General features: G+C 37.4%; 4 protein-coding genes across 8 annotated transcripts; 1 reads left to right on the forward strand and 3 right to left on the reverse strand.

Moving 5' to 3' along the window:
* Positions 1 to 206: 206 nt before the first annotated feature.
* Positions 207 to 3663, reverse strand: LOC116138421 (tobamovirus multiplication protein 2B). Its single transcript, XM_031424138.1, has 5 exons — positions 3456 to 3663; positions 2299 to 2364; positions 2151 to 2215; positions 1389 to 1479; positions 207 to 1045 (listed from the first exon to the last, which is right to left on the reverse strand). The coding sequence occupies exons 1-5, from the start codon at positions 3588 to 3590 to the stop codon at positions 1007 to 1009; spliced, it is 396 nt and encodes a 131-aa protein (XP_031279998.1). The 5' UTR covers positions 3591 to 3663; the 3' UTR covers positions 207 to 1006.
* Positions 3664 to 3736: 73 nt separating this feature from the next.
* On the forward strand, positions 3737 to 7244 carry LOC116138417 (isoamylase 2, chloroplastic). 5 transcript variants are annotated; one of them, XM_031424136.1, is made up of 3 exons: positions 3739 to 3975; positions 4586 to 6113; positions 6192 to 7244. In XM_031424136.1, the coding sequence occupies exons 2-3, from the start codon at positions 4757 to 4759 to the stop codon at positions 7124 to 7126; spliced, it is 2292 nt and encodes a 763-aa protein (XP_031279996.1). In that variant the 5' UTR covers positions 3739 to 3975; positions 4586 to 4756; the 3' UTR covers positions 7127 to 7244. The 5 variants fall into 5 exon arrangements, with proteins under 5 accessions (XP_031279995.1, XP_031279996.1, XP_031279994.1 ...); XM_031424135.1 differs by having other exon boundaries at positions 3737 to 6113; XM_031424134.1 differs by having other exon boundaries at positions 4217 to 7244.
* Positions 7245 to 7527: 283 nt separating this feature from the next.
* On the reverse strand, positions 7528 to 10987 carry LOC116138419 (protein PALE CRESS, chloroplastic). The gene is made up of 7 exons (XM_031424137.1): positions 10779 to 10987; positions 10596 to 10663; positions 10032 to 10226; positions 9318 to 9404; positions 9015 to 9065; positions 8235 to 8414; positions 7528 to 7954 (listed from the first exon to the last, which is right to left on the reverse strand). Exons 1-7 carry the CDS (start codon positions 10981 to 10983, stop codon positions 7721 to 7723), a joined length of 1020 nt encoding a protein of 339 aa, XP_031279997.1. The 5' UTR covers positions 10984 to 10987; the 3' UTR covers positions 7528 to 7720.
* Positions 10988 to 11153: 166 nt separating this feature from the next.
* On the reverse strand, positions 11154 to 21137 carry LOC116138326 (mediator of RNA polymerase II transcription subunit 33B). Its single transcript, XM_031424042.1, has 12 exons — positions 20653 to 21137; positions 20111 to 20221; positions 19067 to 19411; positions 18530 to 18846; positions 18337 to 18428; positions 16845 to 17205; positions 16204 to 16414; positions 15168 to 15282; positions 14892 to 15053; positions 13769 to 14432; positions 12864 to 13070; positions 11154 to 12381 (listed from the first exon to the last, which is right to left on the reverse strand). The coding sequence occupies exons 1-12, from the start codon at positions 20934 to 20936 to the stop codon at positions 11261 to 11263; spliced, it is 3990 nt and encodes a 1329-aa protein (XP_031279902.1). The 5' UTR covers positions 20937 to 21137; the 3' UTR covers positions 11154 to 11260.
* Between the last annotated feature and the right edge of the window lie 685 nt (positions 21138 to 21822).

Consider the following 21822-nt stretch of genomic DNA (forward strand, 5'->3'; position numbering starts at 1 on the left):
TAAAGTTTCTACTTAATTTTGAGTTTACACTAAAAAGCATCATATCATAAACTTAAAACTGTCCCCCAAAGTTTGGTAAAAATACGAATAGTCTTTCGTCTACATAAAGTTATATTTATAAAATGGTGTAATTAACAGTTAGTAGGTGCCATTAATGCTATATCTGCATAACATCAACATCATGCCACCGTAACACATTGATGCTACTTTCATAACTTGGATCATGGTGATCATTGAACCCATCTTCAAATGTGACTCAAACCTGGTCCATAGCACAAAGGTTAGGCCTACTTTAATCAATCAATCAATCATCCAAGTTTTCTTGTTCATAAGAAACTACAATCGATTGTGCATGTTTGGACAACAACAATCTAAACTATCCTCAGCCTGGGAGGTTAGTTTAATATTGCATCGACATTATTAGAGAAAACACGAAAAGAATCCAGTCCAAGCCAGACTTTTTGTCAAAGTCTTCGTCAACATTTTCCCTGGCGGTGGCTTCACAATGCATACTCTTTACACTGCCATGTCAAGCAAGCAAGACTATCTCAATGTGAAAACAAGATAAAATATAACTTTTGCACCATAAATTATGGAATCTGCTCATCACAATGTGCTTCACGATGACTTGGAACAATCCACAATGAAGGAAAGTGATGCTAGATTTCCATTTTTTAGTCAATTCATCATGCAGCCTTTTTTGTATAAGGTAAAACGTGTATCAAGGGCTAGGAGAAAAAAAAATGAAGATAGTTATGTTCTCTACTACATTCAGTGTATCATGGGACCACAAGATGGGGGCATATTATGAGATATGACACAATGTGTCCAAAAGATGGACCATTCTTTCGTTACCTCCTAAGTGTCCTATGGTTGATTCTGAGTCAATCTGGCTCCACGACAAAACAATTCCTCTAATCTTGAATTTGGAGGCTTGGCGTGATTAAAGTCATAGTCTTAACGTGCCAACAAAGAACTCTGCAGAATGGCTCCAAAGTTTGGTCGGTCACTCCACCTCTTTATGATGATTTTCTAACTCAGGTTCCTGCAATAAAATGAAGTTGAAACAAATAAATGTGACTTAAGAGCATTAGACTTGAATTTGCAATAAAAGGATAGTCCTTAGGTGCTATTAAAGAACTCTGCAAAATGGACCGGTAAATCCACCCCTGCAGGTTGGTTTACCAGCCCAGGTTCATGTGAAAAGAAATGCAGCAAAGAGACATCACTTAGTACTGAATTTTAAAGCAATTATTAAATGGGGAATCAATAATGGACTATTGATGAGAATAACTCTGACTGTCACAAGTCCAGCATATAGTGAATGACTCGTTTTTTACATAAATTTTGCAGTCATTAGTCATGAGAGAGAGAGGTGATGTAAATACCTTTAGAGCTAGATGAGCTTGAGAGAGAGAACTAAGTTGGGAGCTCTCCATATTTGCAAGTAGTTGGGCTACAGGTTTCAGATGAGGAACACTGTGAATGGTAGCCAAATTCAGAAAGAAAGTCAAAAGCAGCAAGCCATCGAGTTTATTAACAGTTCTCAAGTAAGAAATTAAGGTACCCATTAAAGTATTTAGAATGCAACTGTTGCAAAACGTCATGCCAATAAATTACTAGTGTTATTATGTTTCCACATCATTTCCATTGTATTTAAATACACACAGACACGCACATATGCAGAATATGATTGATAAGACTAGTCAATTGTTATTTGTAAGTAGAATAAAGCTAAATGGCACAATGGATTCATAGGGTCAAACTCAAGCAATTGGCATAAATTCCCCGAAGTTACATTCATTGTTATTCACGAACTATTATCTTTCATAATTGTATCATATTCTGCACATAATCTCCATCCTCAGTTTTTTCTTTTTCTAATGTTAAAAAATTACATGATCTTTATTATCAAATCATCAATTATAATTTTAAATTTTAAAACCTTAAAGAACTACAACATGAAATATACAAGAAAACTAAATTGGCAACACTCTTGTGACTCGTGATCTGGTAATGCAACGTCAACTTAGATTAACATGTTTATCTGAATTGGTATTACATTTCCGCTAACATTAGATGTATAAAGTGAAGACCATGTTACACAAATCAGCAATGCCTAAAACAACAAAGGTTTATGTAAAAGCAACCTTTGTAATCCATATTCCATATGTGCATCCAGGGAAGAAATCACCTGAGGCATCTGCTCTAACACCTGTATCAAAAAGGGGTCAATCAAAAGGCCTGCACCTGGGTACCTAGAATAAAAATATATCTTCGTACAAATGGTGTACATACTTGCCCTGTATTCTTAATCATGGAAGTTTTTGCCAAAAGGTTTTTCGGGAGCTTCATTAGTTGGACCTGCAAATCAGATAATGAATGTAATATATGAGTTTATTTGAACATGTTACATGTATATGTACTTTTACAAGGATGTCTGAGAAACTTAAGAAAATCCAAATGTAATGAAATTGGAACCTTCTATTAAAAAATTTCCAAGATATTATAACCTTAAAATGAGCCAAATAGTACACACAAAGAAAATTTCTATAAAAGGAGATGCTTTTCTCATGTCTCAGAGTTGCTGTTTAACCAGAGGCAATAGCATATACCAAAGACAGAAATAAAGACCTAACAAACAGGGTTCCAAAACTCCAAAGTGATGGGGGCAATTAACAACGATATGGCTTTACAGACTCATTCAATGAATTCTCTTCCAGATGCCTTACTTCGATTTTACTATCAGGCCAGAGAATATCACATGGGAACAAACTTAAGCTTTAAAAGCTGAGAACTTTACTAATGCTAGTGAGACCGAATTGTTCATCAACTCATAGGTCCACTAAGTTATCAGATCTGTTCATTCTAGCCAATAGTGCAGAGTATTATTAACTTACAATTGCATAGAATTGGCAATAATGTCCGTTTCCCAGAGCTGAATCACTTGCATAATTGCATTGACAATCCATTCGCGTCATCTAAATGATTAATAAAGAATACAGATCCATATTGCTCTTGATTTACACAAATACAGTTGTTAAGTTTTCCCTTATAGTTCCCTTCATATGGTCTTCTCACTTGCATTAGATGCTTTTTCCCCCGGGTCAATCGAATTATGAGATTTACTGCCTGCCTTTAGTATTTCGAAATCTTTTTAGGCTGAGACTTGTGTCTGGTGATGGCAGTACTAGTTTTATGATGACCCATAAGAAACTGGGAAGAAAACATTATCTAGAGACGGCTCATCTCAATAATTGCTACCAAAAATCTTCTTCAATCGTAAAGAATTAACATTAAAATTTGTCTACTTAAATACTAAATAAGGCTGATTATTATTGTTCCCCTCATCACAATTACGGGAAATTGCAACAATTCTCATGAAATTCATATTAATATATAATCGGATTAAATGCTTTGAGCATGAAATTAAAGAGAGAAGAGGTGGTGCATGCCTGAGAAGGCGAAGAGTCCTGCATAAGGTGGAGGAGATTGGAGGTGGACCGTATGGCTTGAGAAATCTGATCGCTCACCATCGCTTTCGCAGTTCCTTCTCTGCTGCTTCCACCGCCACTTCTTGATGTGGCCATCTCTACAACACTTTTACCAACACCACCAAATAGTCACTGGGTGGTTATTGTTCGTGATTTGTGAGTTCATTATGTCAACTTGTGACATTATTCGACTCGGTTCGGTACCCAAGATCCGGATATTCGGGCTTCGACCCAACAGGATCCGATCCATATTAGATCAATCAAAGCTTTACGATTAGTGGTGTGTTGTGCGGTCCTTACTCCTTCGCGTGGCTATTTATTTATTTTTCAAAGAAGACAAATCCTGAATCCCTGTGTCTCTTAGTTCCTTTGCCATCTCTTTCATGTGCCACTGCCAATTCCCTCATCATCATCATCATGCCTCGGAATATCAGTTTCTCTCTCAGCTTTTTCATCAACTCATAAAATCTCATTTAATGATGTAAGTTCAACGCAACTCTCTTCTCTTAATTCTCTGTGATTATCCTACATTTGCCTCTTTCTCTCATCTGTGTATTCTTTAATTTGTTATTCATGAACTACTTATTACTCGGAAGTTAAATCGTACTTACTCAATACATATGATTTTTTTTATTTTTTAGTTTTGAATAAGTTAATCATATATGCACATTTTTAGGATTATATTGATGATCGTGATGTTCATTTGACATGTATGTTTAAAGGCCTGGATTTGTATTTTCCATCTTCATCCAAACACTGTTAAAAGTTTTGTATAGACACAATTGGGAATCAAACTTGGTCCTTTATGTGAAATCCGAGGAATATTTAGACTGCTTTAAGATCCGGTTATCAGGGAATACAGCCAATATATTTGCAAATTCTAAACAGAACATCTTTTCAAATTCAGTAGGAAAATCTCCTCCTTGTTTGCAAGGGTTTTGTTCTGCTTTCTGGTTCCGGGTGATCTGCTTTTACAACAATAGATGGCAACTCTTCCTCTATCACTTGCAATACGGCCCTGCTGTGGAGCCATACAATCATCTAAATTAACTGCTGCCCCACATTATATCTGTAAATCAAAACTTACGCAGGTACCTGGGAGAATAATTGTCGAAAGAAAACTTTTGTGTGGAGAAGCTTCTAAGAATGTTGTAAAAACTAATCGAGATATTAATTTAAGAGTGTTTGCTGCATCACGAGTTTCTGTTGACCAAACTGAGCAGATATTTACTACGAGTACTGAAGTTGATGAACTCAAGAAGATGTCCACTTATCTATTTAGGACAGAACTTGGCGGTCTGGTGAATGTTTTTATTAGAAAAGCAGATGTCAAATATGAAGTGAAGATCGAAGTTATATCCTTGCAACTAAGCAGTGGTGACAATAGGCTGGTACTGATTTGGGGTGTGTACAGATCTGATTCATCAAATTTCATTTCTCTGGAATCTCAACAACCTGTTCCAGATGCCAAAACCAAGATGATTGAAACCCCATTTATGCAGAATTCTTTAGGTAGATTTGTAGTTGAATTGGAGTTTGAGGCAAAACAAACCCCCTTCTATCTCTCATTCTTGCTGAAGTCTCCATTAGGCTCTGATTCAAGTGACTTAGAAATCAGGAGTCATCTGAAGGCAAGTTTTTGTGTGCCAGTTGGTTTCAATGCTGGTTCTCCTGCTCCATTGGGTCCCTCCTTTCCAACTGATGATACCATCAATTTTGCTATCTTTTCAAGAAATGCAGAAAGTGTGGTCCTATGCTTGTATGATGACATCAAAGCAGAAGAACCTGCTTTGGAGCTTGATCTTGATCCCTATGTCAATCGATCAGGTGATGTGTGGCATGCCTCAATGGAAAGCTCCTGGAATTTTGTGAGCTACTGCTATCGATGCAAGTGGGCTGTTAGTCAGGGAAACAGACATAAGTCTCATGCAGAGCGTGTTCTTTTGGATCCATATGCTAAAGTTATCCAGAATTCCATTCCTATTCATCCTGAGTCAGGATTGCTTTCAACATACCTTGGACAACCATGCAAGGAACCTGCTTTTGACTGGGATGGTGATGTTTGTTTGAACTTACCAATGGAAAAGCTAATGGTTTATCGGTTGAATGTGAATCGTTTTACTAAGCACAAGTCTAGTCAGCTACTAACTGAAGTAGCTGGGACCTTCTCTGGTTTAACTGAGAAGGTACACCATTTGAAAGATCTTGGCTTGAATGCAGTCTTATTAGAGCCAATATTTCCATTTGATGAACAAAAAGGACCATATTTCCCATGTCATTTCTTCTCGCCAATGCCCCTACATGGACCTTCCGGTGCCTGTATAGCTGCGATTAATTCTATGAAGGAAATGGTGAAGAAGTTGCATGCCAATGGGATAGAGGTTTTACTGGAAGTTGTTTACACCCATACTGCTGATGGTGGAGCATTGCAAGGAATAGATGATTTATCCTATTACTATGGGAAAGAGGTTGAAGACTTGAAAACTAGGAATGTCTTGAAGTGTAATCATCCCATAGTTCAACAGCTGATTTTGGATAGTCTGAGGTATTGGGTGACCGAGTTTCATATAGATGGTTTCTGTTTCATAAATGCTTCCTCTCTTTTGAGAGGTTTTCATGGTGAGTATTTGTCTCGCCCTCCTTTGGTTGAAGCAATTGCTTTCGATCCCCTCCTCTCAAAGGTGAAAATCATTGCAGATTGCTCTGGTCCCCATGATGTGGTACCAAAGGAAATTCATTTTCCTCATTGGAAAAGATGGGCAGAAGTAAATACAAGATTCTGTAACGATGTGAGGAATTTTTTGAGAGGTGAGGGTCTTCTCAGCTATCTTGCAACCCGGCTTTGTGGGAGTGGAGATGTCTTTTCAGATGGACGAGGCCCAGCTTATTCTTTCAATTTTATTGCGAGGAACTCTGGCCTTCCCCTTGTGGACCTGGTTAGCTTCAGTAGTGACCAGCTAGCTACCGAATTAAGTTGGAATTGTGGGGAAGAAGGACCTACAAAAAGATCTGCTGTCCTTGAAAGAAGACTTAAACAAATACGTAATTTTCTCTTTGTTTTGTATCTTTCACTGGGTGTTCCTATTCTAAACATGGGGGATGAATGTGGCCAATCATCCGGAGGCTCCCCTTCATATGCTGATCGGAAACTTTTCAATTGGAATACTATGGCAACAGGTTTTGGTATTCAAACCAAACAATTCATCTCATTTTTGAGTTCATTTAGACTGAAGCGAAGTGACCTGCTTCAGCAGCGGAACTTTCTGAAAGAAGAAAACATTGACTGGTACGGAAGTGACCTGTCTCCACCAAGATGGGAAGATGCATCCTACAAGTTCCTGGCTGTGAGGTTGAAGACTGACAAATCTGAGAGCCAGTTGAACTCTGAGTCATCTCATATTAAAGGTGATGTGTATATGGCCTTTAATGCATCTAGCCGATCGGAGAATGTTAGTCTACCGCCGCCTGCAGAAGGGATGACATGGCATCGTCTAGTTGACACAGCACTTCAATTCCCAGGGTTTTTCTCAATTGACGGTGAGCCTGTTCTTGAGCAGGAGGTAGGATTACATATTTATGAAATGAAGCCTTACAGTTGCACTTTATTTGAGGCCTGCTGTTCTAGCAATTGAAATCTCTCCCAGGTGATTTTGTAATTATAGGATTTGAACCTTTTTTTCTTTCTTTGTACAGTATTATTGTGATAAAAGATGAAAAGTATAGTGAATTTTAGGGGTGAGTTGAAATAAATATCACTGCCGTTAACCCAGTGTATATTTGTTAATTCGTTTTAGTAAGGCCATTATCAAATATCAATCTGTTATTTTCATTAAGAAAATGTTGAAATATCACCCAATAAATCATTTCTATGTTTTACCTCTGGTGTGAAGTGTAGCAGTATTCGACTTTTCTTATCATATGAATTCCGGCATCCTGTTTCTCTCAATGAAAGAGTTATAATTCCTGTTCTTCCGCTGAACAGCTTTGCAGATACAAGAACGATTCAATAGTGCCATGACAGAGGAGACCTAAATGCTCAAAATATTGTCACATATAATTCAACGAAGTAATTAACCTAACAAACAAGTTTTATCACATCCTAGGATATTTACAACACGAAACTCTAGAAATAAATTTAAAAAAAAAAAAATCCAACGGAACTGTTCTGTAGACCTAAGTGGAGATTAACAAAGTGCAGATATAGGGTTCTATACGAAAGGTGATGATTACCACTTCAAATGAAGGGCGAGGTCTAACAAAGCTTCAACTTGGTGTATGGTTCGTTGCTTCTCTTGTTGCTTCAACCTAACTGCAACAGATTCGGGATCAAACCCTTGAGAATTCCGCGCTTCACTTTGCTCCAGCTCTACCTCTTTTAGCAATGCATCAACCTCTCTGATAAAATCTACCCTCAAGAGAGGGTCATCTCCTTCCAGTGGTGGTCGTAGTGGCCCATGATGCTGATTTACAAATTCAGGGACTTATTACAATTTGTTATTACGAATTAAAATAGAAGTGGCTCAATTTAAAATGTTAAAAACTATTCTTGTGTTACAATAACAATGTGTTGTTTTCTTCTCTTTTTTCAGATTTTTAAACCTATCAGAAGGATTCTCTTGTGTTATAGAACATAGCATGCAGTTAAACAATCATGTAGGTTTTTTTTTCTCCAATTTTTTTGGTGAGTGCGTAAGCAGATCTATTGGAGCAGTTAAGCAGATCTTAGAATTTGCAGCATACCTTATCAATGTCAAACCCTTCTGGCACAAGAATGGTAAATGGATCTTCTCGTGGAAAGGTATCAATCATGAGTTTTCTGCATTCCTTCAGCCACCCTTCATCATCAAATCCATCATGAATATTCAGAAGATCGTTGAGCAGTCTCATGGCAGGAGTAGCCTCCCGTTTCAAAATCTCAGTCTGAAATGTTAAGTGGAACTTAAATCATCTGAAGTTCCAAACTAATAGTAAAGAAAAAAGAATTGAGAAATTCAAAAGAAAGAAACCAGAGTAAAAGGCAAAATTTCACATCATGCAGTATGTGTAAGCTGGAATAATAACAAAACAGTAACTAAAAAAATTGCATAACTTGATGAAACTGATGAAGATTATCAACTATTTCTTTTCTTGATTTTCCTAATTCTCTTTAAAGAAGGAAAAAAAAAAAAAAAAGACAAGCCACCTGAATATTTTCAATCCAGTCCTACAAAGTGCTAAAGGCAGCAATTCACATTACAAAGTGCACACACACCATGAACACAATTAACATGCAAGAACACAAATTGATAAGCCAAAAGTGTTAAAAGGTTTGTATAAGATCATCCTGAGTGTTCATGCAGGATGATGAATTCAGCATTCAGTACTGGACCTATATAGTAAAACATAATTGAGGAATATAGCACAAGTCAAAAATGGTCATACAGTTTCGAACAATTTAATTATCTTCTGAAATTCTTCAATTCCCTCGGTGAAAGTAATAACACTTTGACTGGAACTTAAAATATCAACTGTAGTACATACCTCAACCCTTCTGTATAGCAGATCAAGACTTCTTATAGCATCCTTTTCTTCCTGGAAATATACAATAATCAAATAAATCAATAATAAAAAAAATTACAGTGGTATAGTTGTTATATTACCTCTTAAGTAGATTTGGAAGTCAATTCTAGAAACCATATTGACATCATATGAGTAGTATCACATAATATAAATAAAAACTAGGTGAACATCACCTTATTAATATTCCCTTGAATGGAAAGATGGATAGAGAAAATGAAGCAAGTAACGAACCAATAAATGGTAAACATACTAACACTAACTTACATCACGTCGAGCAAGATCAAGGCGATTCCATATGACCAGTAGAACAAGTTCAGTAAGTTCTCCTTTTTCAGCAGCTTCTTCAATTTTCTGCATAACAAGAAGTCATATAGAATCAGTTGTCTGATATGAGTGTTTTTACCTTACATAGTTCATTACTGGAAGATTAAACGAAGGATGCATAGGGATAGAGGGTAATGAAACAGAGTGTATTTGGCAATAAGATATAGTAAATGAAACAGAGTGTATTTGGCAATAAGATATAGTAAATGTTTATGCACTGATAAGGTAGAAAAGGGGAGCATAATAAATTTTAAATGAATTTTTTTTTCAAAAAACTTCTCAACAATTCTATGCGCAGAAAGAATCACACTTCAAAATCCAAAAGATTTGTAACTAAAACTTGTCATGCAAAAGCAAATTAACTAAGCTATCCATCTCAGACCAAAGAACATTCTTCTGATTTCTAACTGATAGAGTAAGAGCTATTTCTCATAAAACATTAAGCCAAAAGGTTTATGCAACTTCTATGCCATACAATTTCAAGGTAAAGTTCCCACCCAAGAAAAGTATTTTCCTCATTCGGATGTTGAGAATCATGAAGAAAATTCATATATATCATAAAACTATGCTTATCAATTATGACCTATAATTTAAATTGACCTTCTGATTCTAAATATCTATGATTCAATCATTCAAGTATATTGGATTCTTTACCTCTTCCACCTCCTCTTCAGCTCTGATAAAGGTAGAAACCAATTGTCTTGCTTTTCTGACATCTTCTTCAGGATATCCCTTCAACCGCAGGCCAATTTCACGATATTCGTCAATCTTTTGTTCCTCTTCTTCATCTTCTTCTCGCTGTCTTCTATGCAACTCCTTTGTCTTTTCTCGTTGTCGAGCTTGCCATTCCTAGCCAAGAGAAGGTAAAAGCAAGCTTCCGATCAGAAATTATAATTTTCTTATTCATTTCAATTACCAAATTATCTCGTAACGGTTATAACAAATAAGTCCAGCCATTTTAGCCAGCTCAACAGACCCCCAGAATCAACTATCTAATTCTAAAACAGTTCATAGTTTGGTTCGTAAAACAGAAAGCACAAATAAAAAGATTTGTTTGGCATAATTAGCCACTGCAAAAGGGAATAGTGAACCATCTTAGTTACCCTCTTGCCTACATCGTCAGAGAGCCAAGAATACCCAATAATCGACCACTAATAATAACAATAATTAAAAAAATACAAGAGAAACAAAGACAAGAAATACAAGGGAGACGCATACCTCATCGTAATACTCCTTAGGCATGCCTTCTAAAACCGTTTCTTCTTTGTTTACGCTTCTCCGCAGAACTGCCCATTAAATAAACCCCAGAAACTTACTCTCTATTTTTACTTTAAAAATGAAAAAGAAGAAGAAAAAAGGTTCTTCGAGAGTGGAACATAAGTGGGCTTTGAAGAAACTAACCTATAGCAGGTGAGTGTTTCGTCCTGAAAAGAGAGATACGTACGTTCGTGGGGAAGGAAGAAGAAGATAATAAAAGAGGTGCGCATGTCAGCGGGAAAACTTTCGCTTCCATTTCTATCGCCTCCCAAATTGCAGTAGCACAGAGGCAGCAGCAAGGTCGGAGTGGGAGAATACTTACGCGGATATATCTTCTTGGGTTTAACATATAAGTCGAGTGATAGCTTAACTTGATTATTTTTTTTATATTTACCTCTTTTCAGTTTTTGGTTCCAAATGCCAACTGATTTTCGAAGCCTCCAGTATTATTATAATTTAATTTAATTTTTGCTTGTCGACAAGAAATATGTTAATAGATAGGATAGGAATAGGATGAACGGACTATTTTCTATTTAATCGTAAATAATATGTATGTTTTAACTTTACATGCACTAATAAATATACTCTTAACAAAACATAAATCAGCATCTTAAAACTGTATGAATTCAAATCCCACATTCCACAATGAGTTCAGCAGCTGCACCCATTGCACCAACACCACCAATTCCCAGTACGGCTAAAGCTAATTCTTCCTCGTTCCATTGCCTGAGGCCCTTACTCAACCTTTTCAGTACATCCACATTCACCTCTTGCATCCATGTTGGAGTGCATGCTACCATCAAGCTCACAAAACCTGACACATACGCCCGCCAAGTTGCACCATCACAACCAAGTGATATCTTCCCGTCCAGTGCACTTGCAAGAAATTCTAGGTGAGCCCCAATAACTATTGGCCGCCGCTTTGAATATCTTGATTCTGCTTCCACTCCCCAAGCAAATGACCCGCTAAGCACTGCAAAGTACGCAAGTGCATACCCCCCCAGCATGGCAACCATGCCTCCACATTCTCCACCTTCCTGCTCCAGTCCATGAACAGATATAAACCACGAAGGTAAAGTTTCTGTAATCAAAGATTGCACCAAACTTGATCCACCAGACATCCAAACTAATGAAGCCCCTAGTGAAGCGGCAATCTTCACACGCATCATTGCTGCAGCAAGAGAAACTTGTCCATATCTCAAACCATACTTGGTCTTCTTCAATTTCTCTGATTTTCCCCTAGGTAACCCACCACTAGCAATATCTCTTACAGAAAGCATCAAAAGAGAGACAATTTCTTCTTTCATAAACATTACATCTCTGACAGATTGGTGTACTCGTAAGAAGAGGATACCAGGGGCAACTGGGGAGATCCCACCAGAGTGGTGAGAGCCAAATCCATGGCCAAGCAGGGCACCGACACCACCATTGCTGCAAACGTTGGAAGAACTCAATCCAAGAGCGGATGTGAAGCAGCTCCTAAGGAGCTGAACCACAGCATCACTACTGTGGTGGAAGACTGTTCGAGAAGCAGAGAACACAAGAAAGTCCATCCAACGCCTTGCTTTCTGAGCCCATAGGGAGGCTATGATGGGCATGCATGGCCAGGGGCAACTAATGGCAAGAGCACTTAAGGCAGGGGCAACTAGAACGAGAAAACGTTCGGACGCCTTATCAAGTTTATATGTTATTGTGAGGCTAACCAGGGCAGCCAAGGGCAAAGGAAGTGTAGCTGGAGAACTGGCCCCTGCAAGCGAAAAAGGTTTTTGAGGCATAACGTTAAACAGATTTCACTAGTAAAAACAACAAAATACAATGTAAATATCTGAAAATATTTCATTCATCCAACCCACACTATAGTAACGAGGAGTCAAGGACAGAACCCCAAGTGATTGCATCCTTACTGCTCCATTACCAGGAGGATCTTACCGTGTTTGAGGGAAGGATATTTCTGTTTCTAGTAATATGTCTTGACCTAATTATCAAGTTAGATCAACCAATATTTTGGAAACATTTTGCCGGCAAAATCATGCAGATCCAGCTAAAAGAAAGTCACTTGTTTGGGATAGTCCAGCTGATGATGCCCAAAGAATTAAAAGGGAAAGATTGATTAACCTTGGTTGCAGAAGCAGTAAAGCAGTACACATAAGAACTTTCAGTCTGCCTATATACAGGGAATCCATGAAACGAATAAAATAACCAAAAGAGTTTCAAAATATGAAGTAATACCTGTAGCAAGACTTGGAACATCAACACCAGTGGCAGCTAGGATTTTCTTGATCTGTTGCTCAACACTGATTAAATTTGCAGCAGGACTCGGCCAGTCAGTTCCATTCATAAAAGCAGGCTTCCATATACCTCGTGTTACTTCTGCTGAATAGTAGCTAACTATGGTTGCCAGGGTCGCTGGAAGAAAATCAGCAAGTTCTTTAAGCCCTGAGATAAGAAGACAAAGATCTTATAGTAGCAAATAATTCATTGAGAGATTAGAATAGATTGTCAGTGATTCCCTGTAAATTCTACATCACATACGCAAAGAGATATGTTTATCCATACTTTTGTGCAAAAAGAAGGCAGAGGAAGAGGGTGGTTTATAGGCACTTCAAAGACATCCCAGAGATGATCTTACAGGTCAGCTCAATGGTAATTCATATAACAACTCATCCTCTTTTATGGTAAGAAATCAAAAGCAATTGACCATATCAAACTTCTCTAAACAAAACAAGCAATACAAATACTTATGACCAAGTAGTCTTTTGTTCAAGTCCTCCCATTGTAATAATTAAATTAGAGGAAGTTGTGCTTATGCTTATTGTGGTTGAGGTTGTGGTTGTGGTTGTAATTAGTTAACATTCCCTGCAAACCAGGAGGTACAGTATTAGAGTTTAAACATTATTTTGGTGTCATTACCTATCAAATTTAGTATTTGGGTCAAGTGGTAACGTAGCATTTGTATTGAACCCCAACTTTAACCTAATAAATCAGATAACTTGCTCTGTTTCTTTCTAAGCGCTTAGCATCATTCCATGTTTGAGGCCTCATTACATAGAAACACGCTTCACATATGCCTGCATTCATAAAGGTTCAACGAGAAACAAAAACATCCCATTCCGTTTAAAGCAAATTAGGCAAACCTGTTGCTAGTTCACGAGGTGAGAGTCTTCCATGGGCACAGGCAGTCAAAGCAGCATCAAGAACAAAAGGAGTTGCTTCCAGGATATCCCATGCAGGTACTCTGAGCCTACTTGACACATCCTCCACTCCAGACCCAGATGAATTAGTACTTCCGGAAGTTGTAGGAGTTAAAGGAGTCCCACTTCTATTAATCTTTCTAAGCATCAAATTGAGAAGTGCATCAACAAGCTGATGAACAGGTGTCCCATGTTCAAGAGCAGAGAGGGTGGAAGCAATACATTCTTGATGCTGTCGGTACCAGAACTTTAATTTGGGAAAAGAATCCAAAAAAATGGGACCTAAAGACATAGTTAAGATTTTTGAAAATCTCTTGGTTTTAAATCGATCCTTGGGTGACTTTCCAAAAGATGTTATCATAGAGTTCCGAACTAATAATAAATATTCTGGACTTAGTTGGGACCTCACAGGCGCTGCCATGTCTCCTATTACCTGTTCAAGAGGAGGATGATCAAACCTCCATAACCTCAATAGAAGGGTAAATGCATTGGAGAAAACTGCATGACAAGATGATTCTTCCCCTGTTGGAAGAGTCCATGAGACATTGGGAACGCTTGATCCAAAAACCTCACAAATAGGCATCAGTGCACCTGCAAGTAGTGGGACCTGGCAATAAATGTCGAACAACATCAGTTTATACACGATATGAAGACCAAAGGTTTTTTGTTGCTTCACATGGACTTCCTTGATACTAATCTTTTGAATTACTAGGTGAAAATGAGCATATGAAAGAAAACATGGTTTGTTTACTTGGAATGTAGCAAGGGGCTTCACCAATGTAAAAGAAACACTTTTTCCAATTCTTTTGCTTGTTTTTCTTCTAGGGATTCATTTCTGGATCAACATTACAGAGAAATTTAGCGGGAGTCCTTTCTTCATTTTCAAATACAAAGGAATCCTCCACATTTCATTTATTGGTCTTGTGTGGAGGACAGAGCCTTCTTAAAATCAAACTCTTCAAGAATTTACTTTACTACTATTTCAGCTATAAATGCAAATATCAAATATAAAGACACCTACATAAACATTAATGAGCAGAAAATGGAGTGTTTACATGCAACCTACCAAGCCATGTAGGGCCAAAATCTGCACGCAATCTACAGATGATATTCCAACAAGAAGAACATATAGAAATGGAGCATAACCAATTAAATGGCTTTCACTCCCAGAATGATCTGCAGGAACTTCGGGTGACAACAATTTTATAATGAGAAGAATGGTGTTTTCCTACAAACAACAGAAACCAAAATAAGTCCAACTATAAATGAAATGCGAGCAAGAAAAAAGAGAATAGACTCCTGAACGAAAAGGAAGATAATGATGAATTCTGCACTACAATACCTGAATATTCCAACCACGAACTAGAGATGCCCCACAAAGAATCATAGCAGCGGATAACTTCTCATCGTCCGAACCATTGACAGCAATCTCATATATTCTCTCGATCTCTGCTAAACTTCCATCAAATCCACGAGCTTAAATTCAGTTGCCTTACCACTAAGTAAATTTACAAAAAAGAGCATCTGATATACCTGGCTTCAGGAAAAAGTAGGTTGTAACTGAAGACCAGGTTATACTCAGTAAAATAAGGGAATGCTACATTAATGAGACGAAAATCTTTTTTTTTTTTTTCCCTAGAAAATTATAAATAAATGAAAATAAAATATAGATATCACCAATAATATGCATATAATCTACACAATGTAGATATATGCGTATGCTCCAGCATGTATTTTTATAACTATATTGTGAGTGACAAGAAATAGAAAGGGGGAAAGGTAAAAGGATGTAATAGAAGGAGAAGAATAATGTTTTATTCAAAGATAAGAAGCCAGACTTGTTGCACATGGCTTGGGAACCACCAATCAACTAACACGGTATTAAGCCAAAGCATCATCATGAAAATAATTATTGACAGGGCATTCACTTGACACCATAATGACTCCAAAAGTGGGCAATAAGAAGGCATATTATATTTCTTCCTATTCTATATCTAATAAAGACATCTTGGTCCATCAGAGGAACCATAAGATAGACTATATGAAGATATCCTTCACCAATTCACATCTTCCAATCATTCAGCCCACAACCTTCTATTTCCGGATCTTTCACAATAACTTTCTAAATGTTATGACAAAATCAGCAGGGGTACTGGCCAACATAATTAGATTGAATCAGCCAGTCTCAAAAATATTTGACTCATTCAAGCTCTTTTGTGTGAGTAGAGCATGAATAAATAACAATGGAATAACAACTGAAAAACAAAAAAGAATCGATAGAAAATCAATGAATCTTAAAGGAAAAAGATAAAATCGATAACTTCAACTACAGAAAAATTAACAGATAAAGGTAACATGAGATGCAGCTGGCAGCATACCTAGAAGCTGGAGTAGCAATTAAAGCATTAATCAATGATGGAGTTAGAGGGGACCCCTTCATCAACGAAGACCATCCTGGTGTTTGGGTTGCAACATTACGGGGTATTTGGTTGCTGCGTCCATTCACATTAGCTGACCAGAGATACGCAGAAGTATCCAGCAGATTCCTAGCAATACAAGACTCAACAATTAGATGTTGCATGTTTCCAGCTGCAAAGAAAATGACAAAAGATTAGAAAGCCATGCAGAGCAGAAAATAAGGCACTCAAAACTTGAACTAAATTAACTCTCTTCTAACTCGAGAGATATTCAATAACTATTTAATTTAACAAAAAAAGGGTATTGTAATAATCAGCTTCAACCAAAGTGACCCTCTCAACAAAATCAAACCAATCAAATATTCATATTTCAAATTTTATCAACATCAAATGAGGTTTTCTTTTTTGGAACCAACATTTGGAGATAATTTTTCGAACTGATGAATTACTCACCAATAAGGTTGTTTTTGCACTTAAAATGCTTCTTTCACGAATGCAAAATGAAAAATGGCTTCATGCAGAAGCCTGCATCAAAACTAACTTACTTGTTCCCAAACTGCAAGAACAATAAAGTTGCAATACTACAAGAACAATATACTTACAACAGCTAATTGGCAAGTCATTCATGCTCACACTTTCATAGTAACCATTACCAACAGTGAGACCTGAAACAAACATTGTTGCTTTGGCAGCAGCCTGATTGGCTATTGAACGAACAGAGTAAGGTGGAGTCAACAAGCTCTCATAATCACCCAAGAGTTGTAGGCTAGCAACTAAATCCTTTCGCCGTTCTCCTGGAGCATGCTTCTCTTGTCCATGATTGCTCAGGCTGTGTTCAGTTTCCTCCATCAGTTCACTTTCATCTTCCTCAATAATCTCGGCAACCGCAAGCGTTGTAATAGACAACAACATGGACAAGCAACTGTCAAGACGAGGTACAGGACCTTCACTTGGATCCCTTTCCTAAAAGACAACAGCCCCCTCGTGTTAAAAATCATTTGACTTTTAGAGCTTAAGCTATTTGGGAAATCTAATAGGCTTCTTCATGTGCAATGTTGAACAGATATAAAACAGACCAATGGACCAAGCCCTGAGACCAGAATTAAAATAGATAACAGATTTTTCAAATTGATAAAAGCGCACTCCAATAACTCAACAATTTGGGCTAGGCCATAGGTCTTTCATGAGCTTGAGTAGAACTCTCCTTGGAAAACCGGCTTGCCAAGGAAGGGTACCCAAGCCTTTATAACCCACAATGCCCACCCTTTTCCCTTTCATTGTGGGATCCTAACATTCCCCCACGCTGCAAGACCCAACGCCCTCGTTGGTCTTCTTTCCAGAGAGCACCCGCCCTCATCAGCCTTTACTGCCCTCCCTTTGTGTCTTACTTCGCCTAGAAGCCTGTTAGGCCCTAGAAGCCTGTTAGGCCCTAGAAGCCTGTCAGCAACTTTCCTTCTCGACCCCTCGGGGCCCACTGGGCCCTACTACGTGGGCTCCACGTCAACCTCTTTACCCTTTGGGTGACTTCGTGGATCCCCTTTCCTTGGGGTAGCAACCTAGGCCCAAGGCCAGCCTACCACGCATGCGTAGGATCATACTCTGATACCAATTAATAAGAACCCACTCCAAAACTCAACAATTTGGGCTGGGTCATGGGTCTTTCATGGGCTTGGGTAGAACTCTCCTTGGAAAACCGGCTTGCCAAAGGAGGGTGCCCAAGCCTTTATAACCCACATGCCCACCCTTTTCCCTTTCAATGTGGGATCCTAACACAAACCAACCCAAAATACCCGATATGGATAAACAAAAATTATAGTGTTAATACATTACACGTGCGGTATTCAAATTTGAGGCCTTTAGCTGTGATAATATATTAAGTAACCACTTAATTTGAAAAACTTAAGCAATCAAGTAGAAGCCCCGACTTTATTCTTCATCTATGTATAAGGTACTCCACACAATAGATAAATGATCCATGCACTATTCCTCATCCCTATATCCTACAACATTCAAAAACCTAGGCCAGCTAAATTATTCTGTCATAACAATTTCAAACTTTTAAGCCAGCAAAATCAAGTTGGTATTAATTCCTACCCTTTGAACAAGCCTTAAAGCCGCAATCCATAGACCTAAGAATGTATCAAGCCATGAGGTACCATTAACCGCCTGCAGAGCCTTTACTAAACCTGCAACATCAACTCTTTTCAATAATACACACAAGTAGAGGTTTGTCCACTTCCATGTAAAGCAAAAGATTGAACATTACAATAAAATAACAGAGGTTTACCTGTAAGAATTTCAATGGAACTATATGCTGCAACTTGACTTCCATTTATAGCATCTTCAAGAAACAAATCAATTGGAAGCCACAATGCAGACCGAGTAGTTCCATTACATTGACTAGCAGAAGATATTAAAGAACCAGAAGTCATGATTGCATGAACCTCTTTTGATGTTGTTTTACATTCCCTGGACAAAACTTTATGTGTATCAGACGTCAACTGCAGAAGGGCCTCTGGTGTAAAATGTTTCGAATTTCTCAATGCAGTTGACTTCATCACAAGCAGTTTTAGCCGCTGAACAAAACCTCCCCAATGTGATGGCCTAAGATAAATAAAAGGTTCATGAGTTAATTAAAATTACCTTTCTTTAAATTTTAATAGGGATCTGCTCCAGAATTCAGTAAGACAATAAGGTTAACCATTAGAAATTGAAATCAAAAGGTATTCAAGGAACTGCTCGTGCTCTCTCACCTAAAAGACATGTAACGTTAAGATGAAAAAAAAAAAAAAAAAAAAAAAAAAAAGTTGACATGAGCTCTTACATGTTTTGACATGCCAAGTAAAGAATTTTTGAAGTGACCTTGTTTCGTAGAAACTCTCCAATTAACTCTATGGCCATGGTAGTATTTGCTTTGCAAAGTCCTTCGTGGTGCTCAGTTCTCTTCTCGTTCAAGCTATCAAGACCATCTATTTCCATGTCTTGTGGCTTGCTTGACCATCTAAAATTCTTTTCTGGAGCAAGTTCCAATAGGCTCTCATCGTCTAATGATGCATCTAGTAATTGCAACACAACTGAAAAGACATATGCAACTAGAGTGCCAGATTCACACACTTTAAGGCCAAATATCTGGGAAAGATGAAGGACTTCATCTATGGATTTCATGATCCTGTAACTCACCAAAAGGTTGTGTTAGTACATACCATATCAATAATAGAAAGGAAAGGTACCCGACAAAAAGTAAACATAATTGGATAAAGACAGTCAATTAACTTAAATTGCAAAAAAATGTTATTTGTTCTGATTATGGTTACTAATGATCTATTACATAATTTTTCCAATGATTTTCCTCTGAACCTGAATCACCAGAACTCTCGTCTCAAGTTCACCAAGTTTGAAACTAGGAACTACTGTTCAACCCTAAAAACTTGGATATAAGAACTTATGATATTCCATGTAGGTGACTGCTAGGGGTTTTGATCCAATGACCTCTTGGACAAAGGTCTTAACTGCTCATCTCAATACTTGGAGTTGATTTTATATGCAATGTTTTTAATATAATTAAGTTACAACTTAAAATGAAAGAAGAAAACCACTGAAAAGTGCATTTTTGAACAATTTACCCTAATTTCACAATAGTATCAAATGTTTGTATTCAAGTATTCAAAGCCTAAATATTGTGACATTGTAAATAATTGAAAATCTCAGTCACAGTTTCACCATTATCTTTTTCTCTACTGAGCTAATTTCTTGTCTACATTACATTACATTGTTCATAGGCAAGTCATATAGAACTCAAAGAAACAAAGAAGGCAGCTATGAATGAATACATTCATCAAAAGTAAAACAAGATTAATTTGATCCTTACTTAGAGTAATTTGGTCCATTGACAAGTGATAAAAATGAAAAGGCCTGCTGCTTGAGGAGTTCCATATAAAGCCTATATGCCGCAGGGTGAAGCTGCCGGTTTGGAATGACCCTGTAGTAACCAAACAAGCTAAGAAAGTCAAAATTAACCTAAGAAATAGAATGTACTGTAATGTACTATGATAAAATATAGTTTATAGAGTATAAACGGGTTCCAAATGTTTGCCATATCAAAACATAGAAACATACAAACTCCCTAAAACTTCCTTTAAAAACCAAATCATAAATTAACCCACTCAAAGCAACATTAAGGTTCAAGTATAACAGATCAAAATATTGCATTTTGAAGCTAGTAAGTTTTTTTCTTCTTTTTCCTTGTTATCTGTATTCACAGGTAACCACAAATAATTATATTTTGCTAAAAACCTATCAAAAAGTGGCAAATGAGTAAATAATCTAAATGAATAAATAAATTCCAAAATTTTAAAAAAATAATAATAATAATCAATACAAAAATAATAAATATAAATGTGGTAAGTAAACCTGGAGGAGAGAAGAGCGAGTACGAGAAAGGGAGGGACGACCCTGACAGTCAATGCTTTCTCGAGAAACTTCCAGGCAATAGGCACGTGATTGTCCCAGCAGATGTGAGAGACGAGTAGATAAGCGAGATTAGTTGAAGGGAGAGAGACTCCAGCTGAGTTAAGAGTTGCAGTGAGTTGAACCGCCCAAACCAGAGGGTCGCTATTCTTCTCCTGCGCCGCCTTCGTCATCTCCAACACCGTGTCCCATAAGGTATGTTCATTGGGCTGTACGGACACCGCCATCACTACGCTACACGCTCTTTCTCTTTGTCTTGTCTTTCTTCTGTTTCAGAAAGACCTACCTCTAGTAGGAATTCATGTGAATTGCGAAATGAAGAAGAAGAATAAATAGGGAGAGAGAAGAGTCGCGAACAAGAGAAGAGTAGCGAACAAGAGACAATTGTTGATTAGACTCCAGAGGCTAATGTCAGCTTCGGCGGCGGGTGTTTAATGGTTCTATTTCTTCCCCAGTCCAGGGGTTATTAATTTTTTCAAAATTTGAAGAGACACACTTCCATAATCCTGTACGTAAATTACATTTACGTGGCGTTTGGTTGGTTATTATCGAGTTAATCCGTCTTATATTAGTTGATTATTATGTTTGATTGTCAAGTAATATAATATATTGATAATCTTCAAATATCAATAATGATTATTATTGATAATATTGGAGCTAATTACCTCTATTTTCTAAGGTATTCTGAGATTATCCAGTTATCTTTTTTTATTATAATTTTATCCCTTATTAATAAAATTTTAGGACAATAATATCCTTACTTTTAAATTTATTTACACGAATATAGCTTTTACTATTTCACCCTAATTAATTAACTTTTCAAACAAAATTACCCTTAAATTTAAAACAAATTACAGTTCACCTAAGCCACCCACCTGTCACCACAACCACCACCACGACTAGCCGTAGTCGTCGCCGAAACAACTCACAAAAGGCCGAAAATGATCATTGTGCGTCGATATGGCCATTTCCAGCCAGATCCCTGGTCGAAAATGGCCATACAACGCACGAAGGCCATTTCCTACCTTTCGTGCGCCGTTAGGTTACCGACTGCCGACAACTGGTAGTGGTTAGGTTGGTGGGGGTACTTTGTTGATTTTTCAAACTTTTATT

Source organism: Pistacia vera, unplaced genomic scaffold, assembly GCF_008641045.1.
Source record: "Pistacia vera cultivar Batoury unplaced genomic scaffold, PisVer_v2 Contig340, whole genome shotgun sequence".
In the NCBI taxonomy this organism is placed as follows: Eukaryota; Viridiplantae; Streptophyta; class Magnoliopsida; order Sapindales; family Anacardiaceae; genus Pistacia; species Pistacia vera.

Bases quoted from the DNA above. Each gene is read 5' to 3' on its own strand.
- LOC116138421 (XM_031424138.1), bottom strand. From the start codon at position 3,590: ATGGCCACATCAAGAAGTGGCGGTGGAAGCAGCAGAGAAGGAACTGCG. The intron at 1,480-2,150 runs GTTGCTTTTACA...TACCATTCACAG, and splicing joins ATGGAATATGGATTACAAAG to TGTTCCTCATCTGAAACCTG. The intron at 1,046-1,388 runs GTATTTACATCA...ATTTTATTGCAG, and splicing joins AAGCTCATCTAGCTCTAAAG to GAACCTGAGTTAGAAAATCA.
- LOC116138417 (XM_031424134.1), top strand. From the start codon at position 4,478: ATGGCAACTCTTCCTCTATCACTTGCAATACGGCCCTGCTGTGGAGCC.
- LOC116138419 (XM_031424137.1), bottom strand. From the start codon at position 10,983: ATGTTAAACCCAAGAAGATATATCCGCGTAAGTATTCTCCCACTCCGA. The intron at 10,664-10,778 runs GTTAGTTTCTTC...TTTAATGGGCAG, and splicing joins GAAACACTCACCTGCTATAG to TTCTGCGGAGAAGCGTAAAC. The intron at 10,227-10,595 runs GTATGCGTCTCC...TCTCTTGGCTAG, and splicing joins CTAAGGAGTATTACGATGAG to GAATGGCAAGCTCGACAACG.
- LOC116138326 (XM_031424042.1), bottom strand. From the start codon at position 20,936: ATGGCGGTGTCCGTACAGCCCAATGAACATACCTTATGGGACACGGTG. The intron at 17,206-18,336 runs GTAGGAATTAAT...GTTGTCTTTTAG, and splicing joins CTTTAAGGCTTGTTCAAAGG to GAAAGGGATCCAAGTGAAGG. The intron at 15,054-15,167 runs GTATTGTAGTGC...TGTTGTTTGTAG, and splicing joins TTCGTGGTTGGAATATTCAG to GAAAACACCATTCTTCTCAT.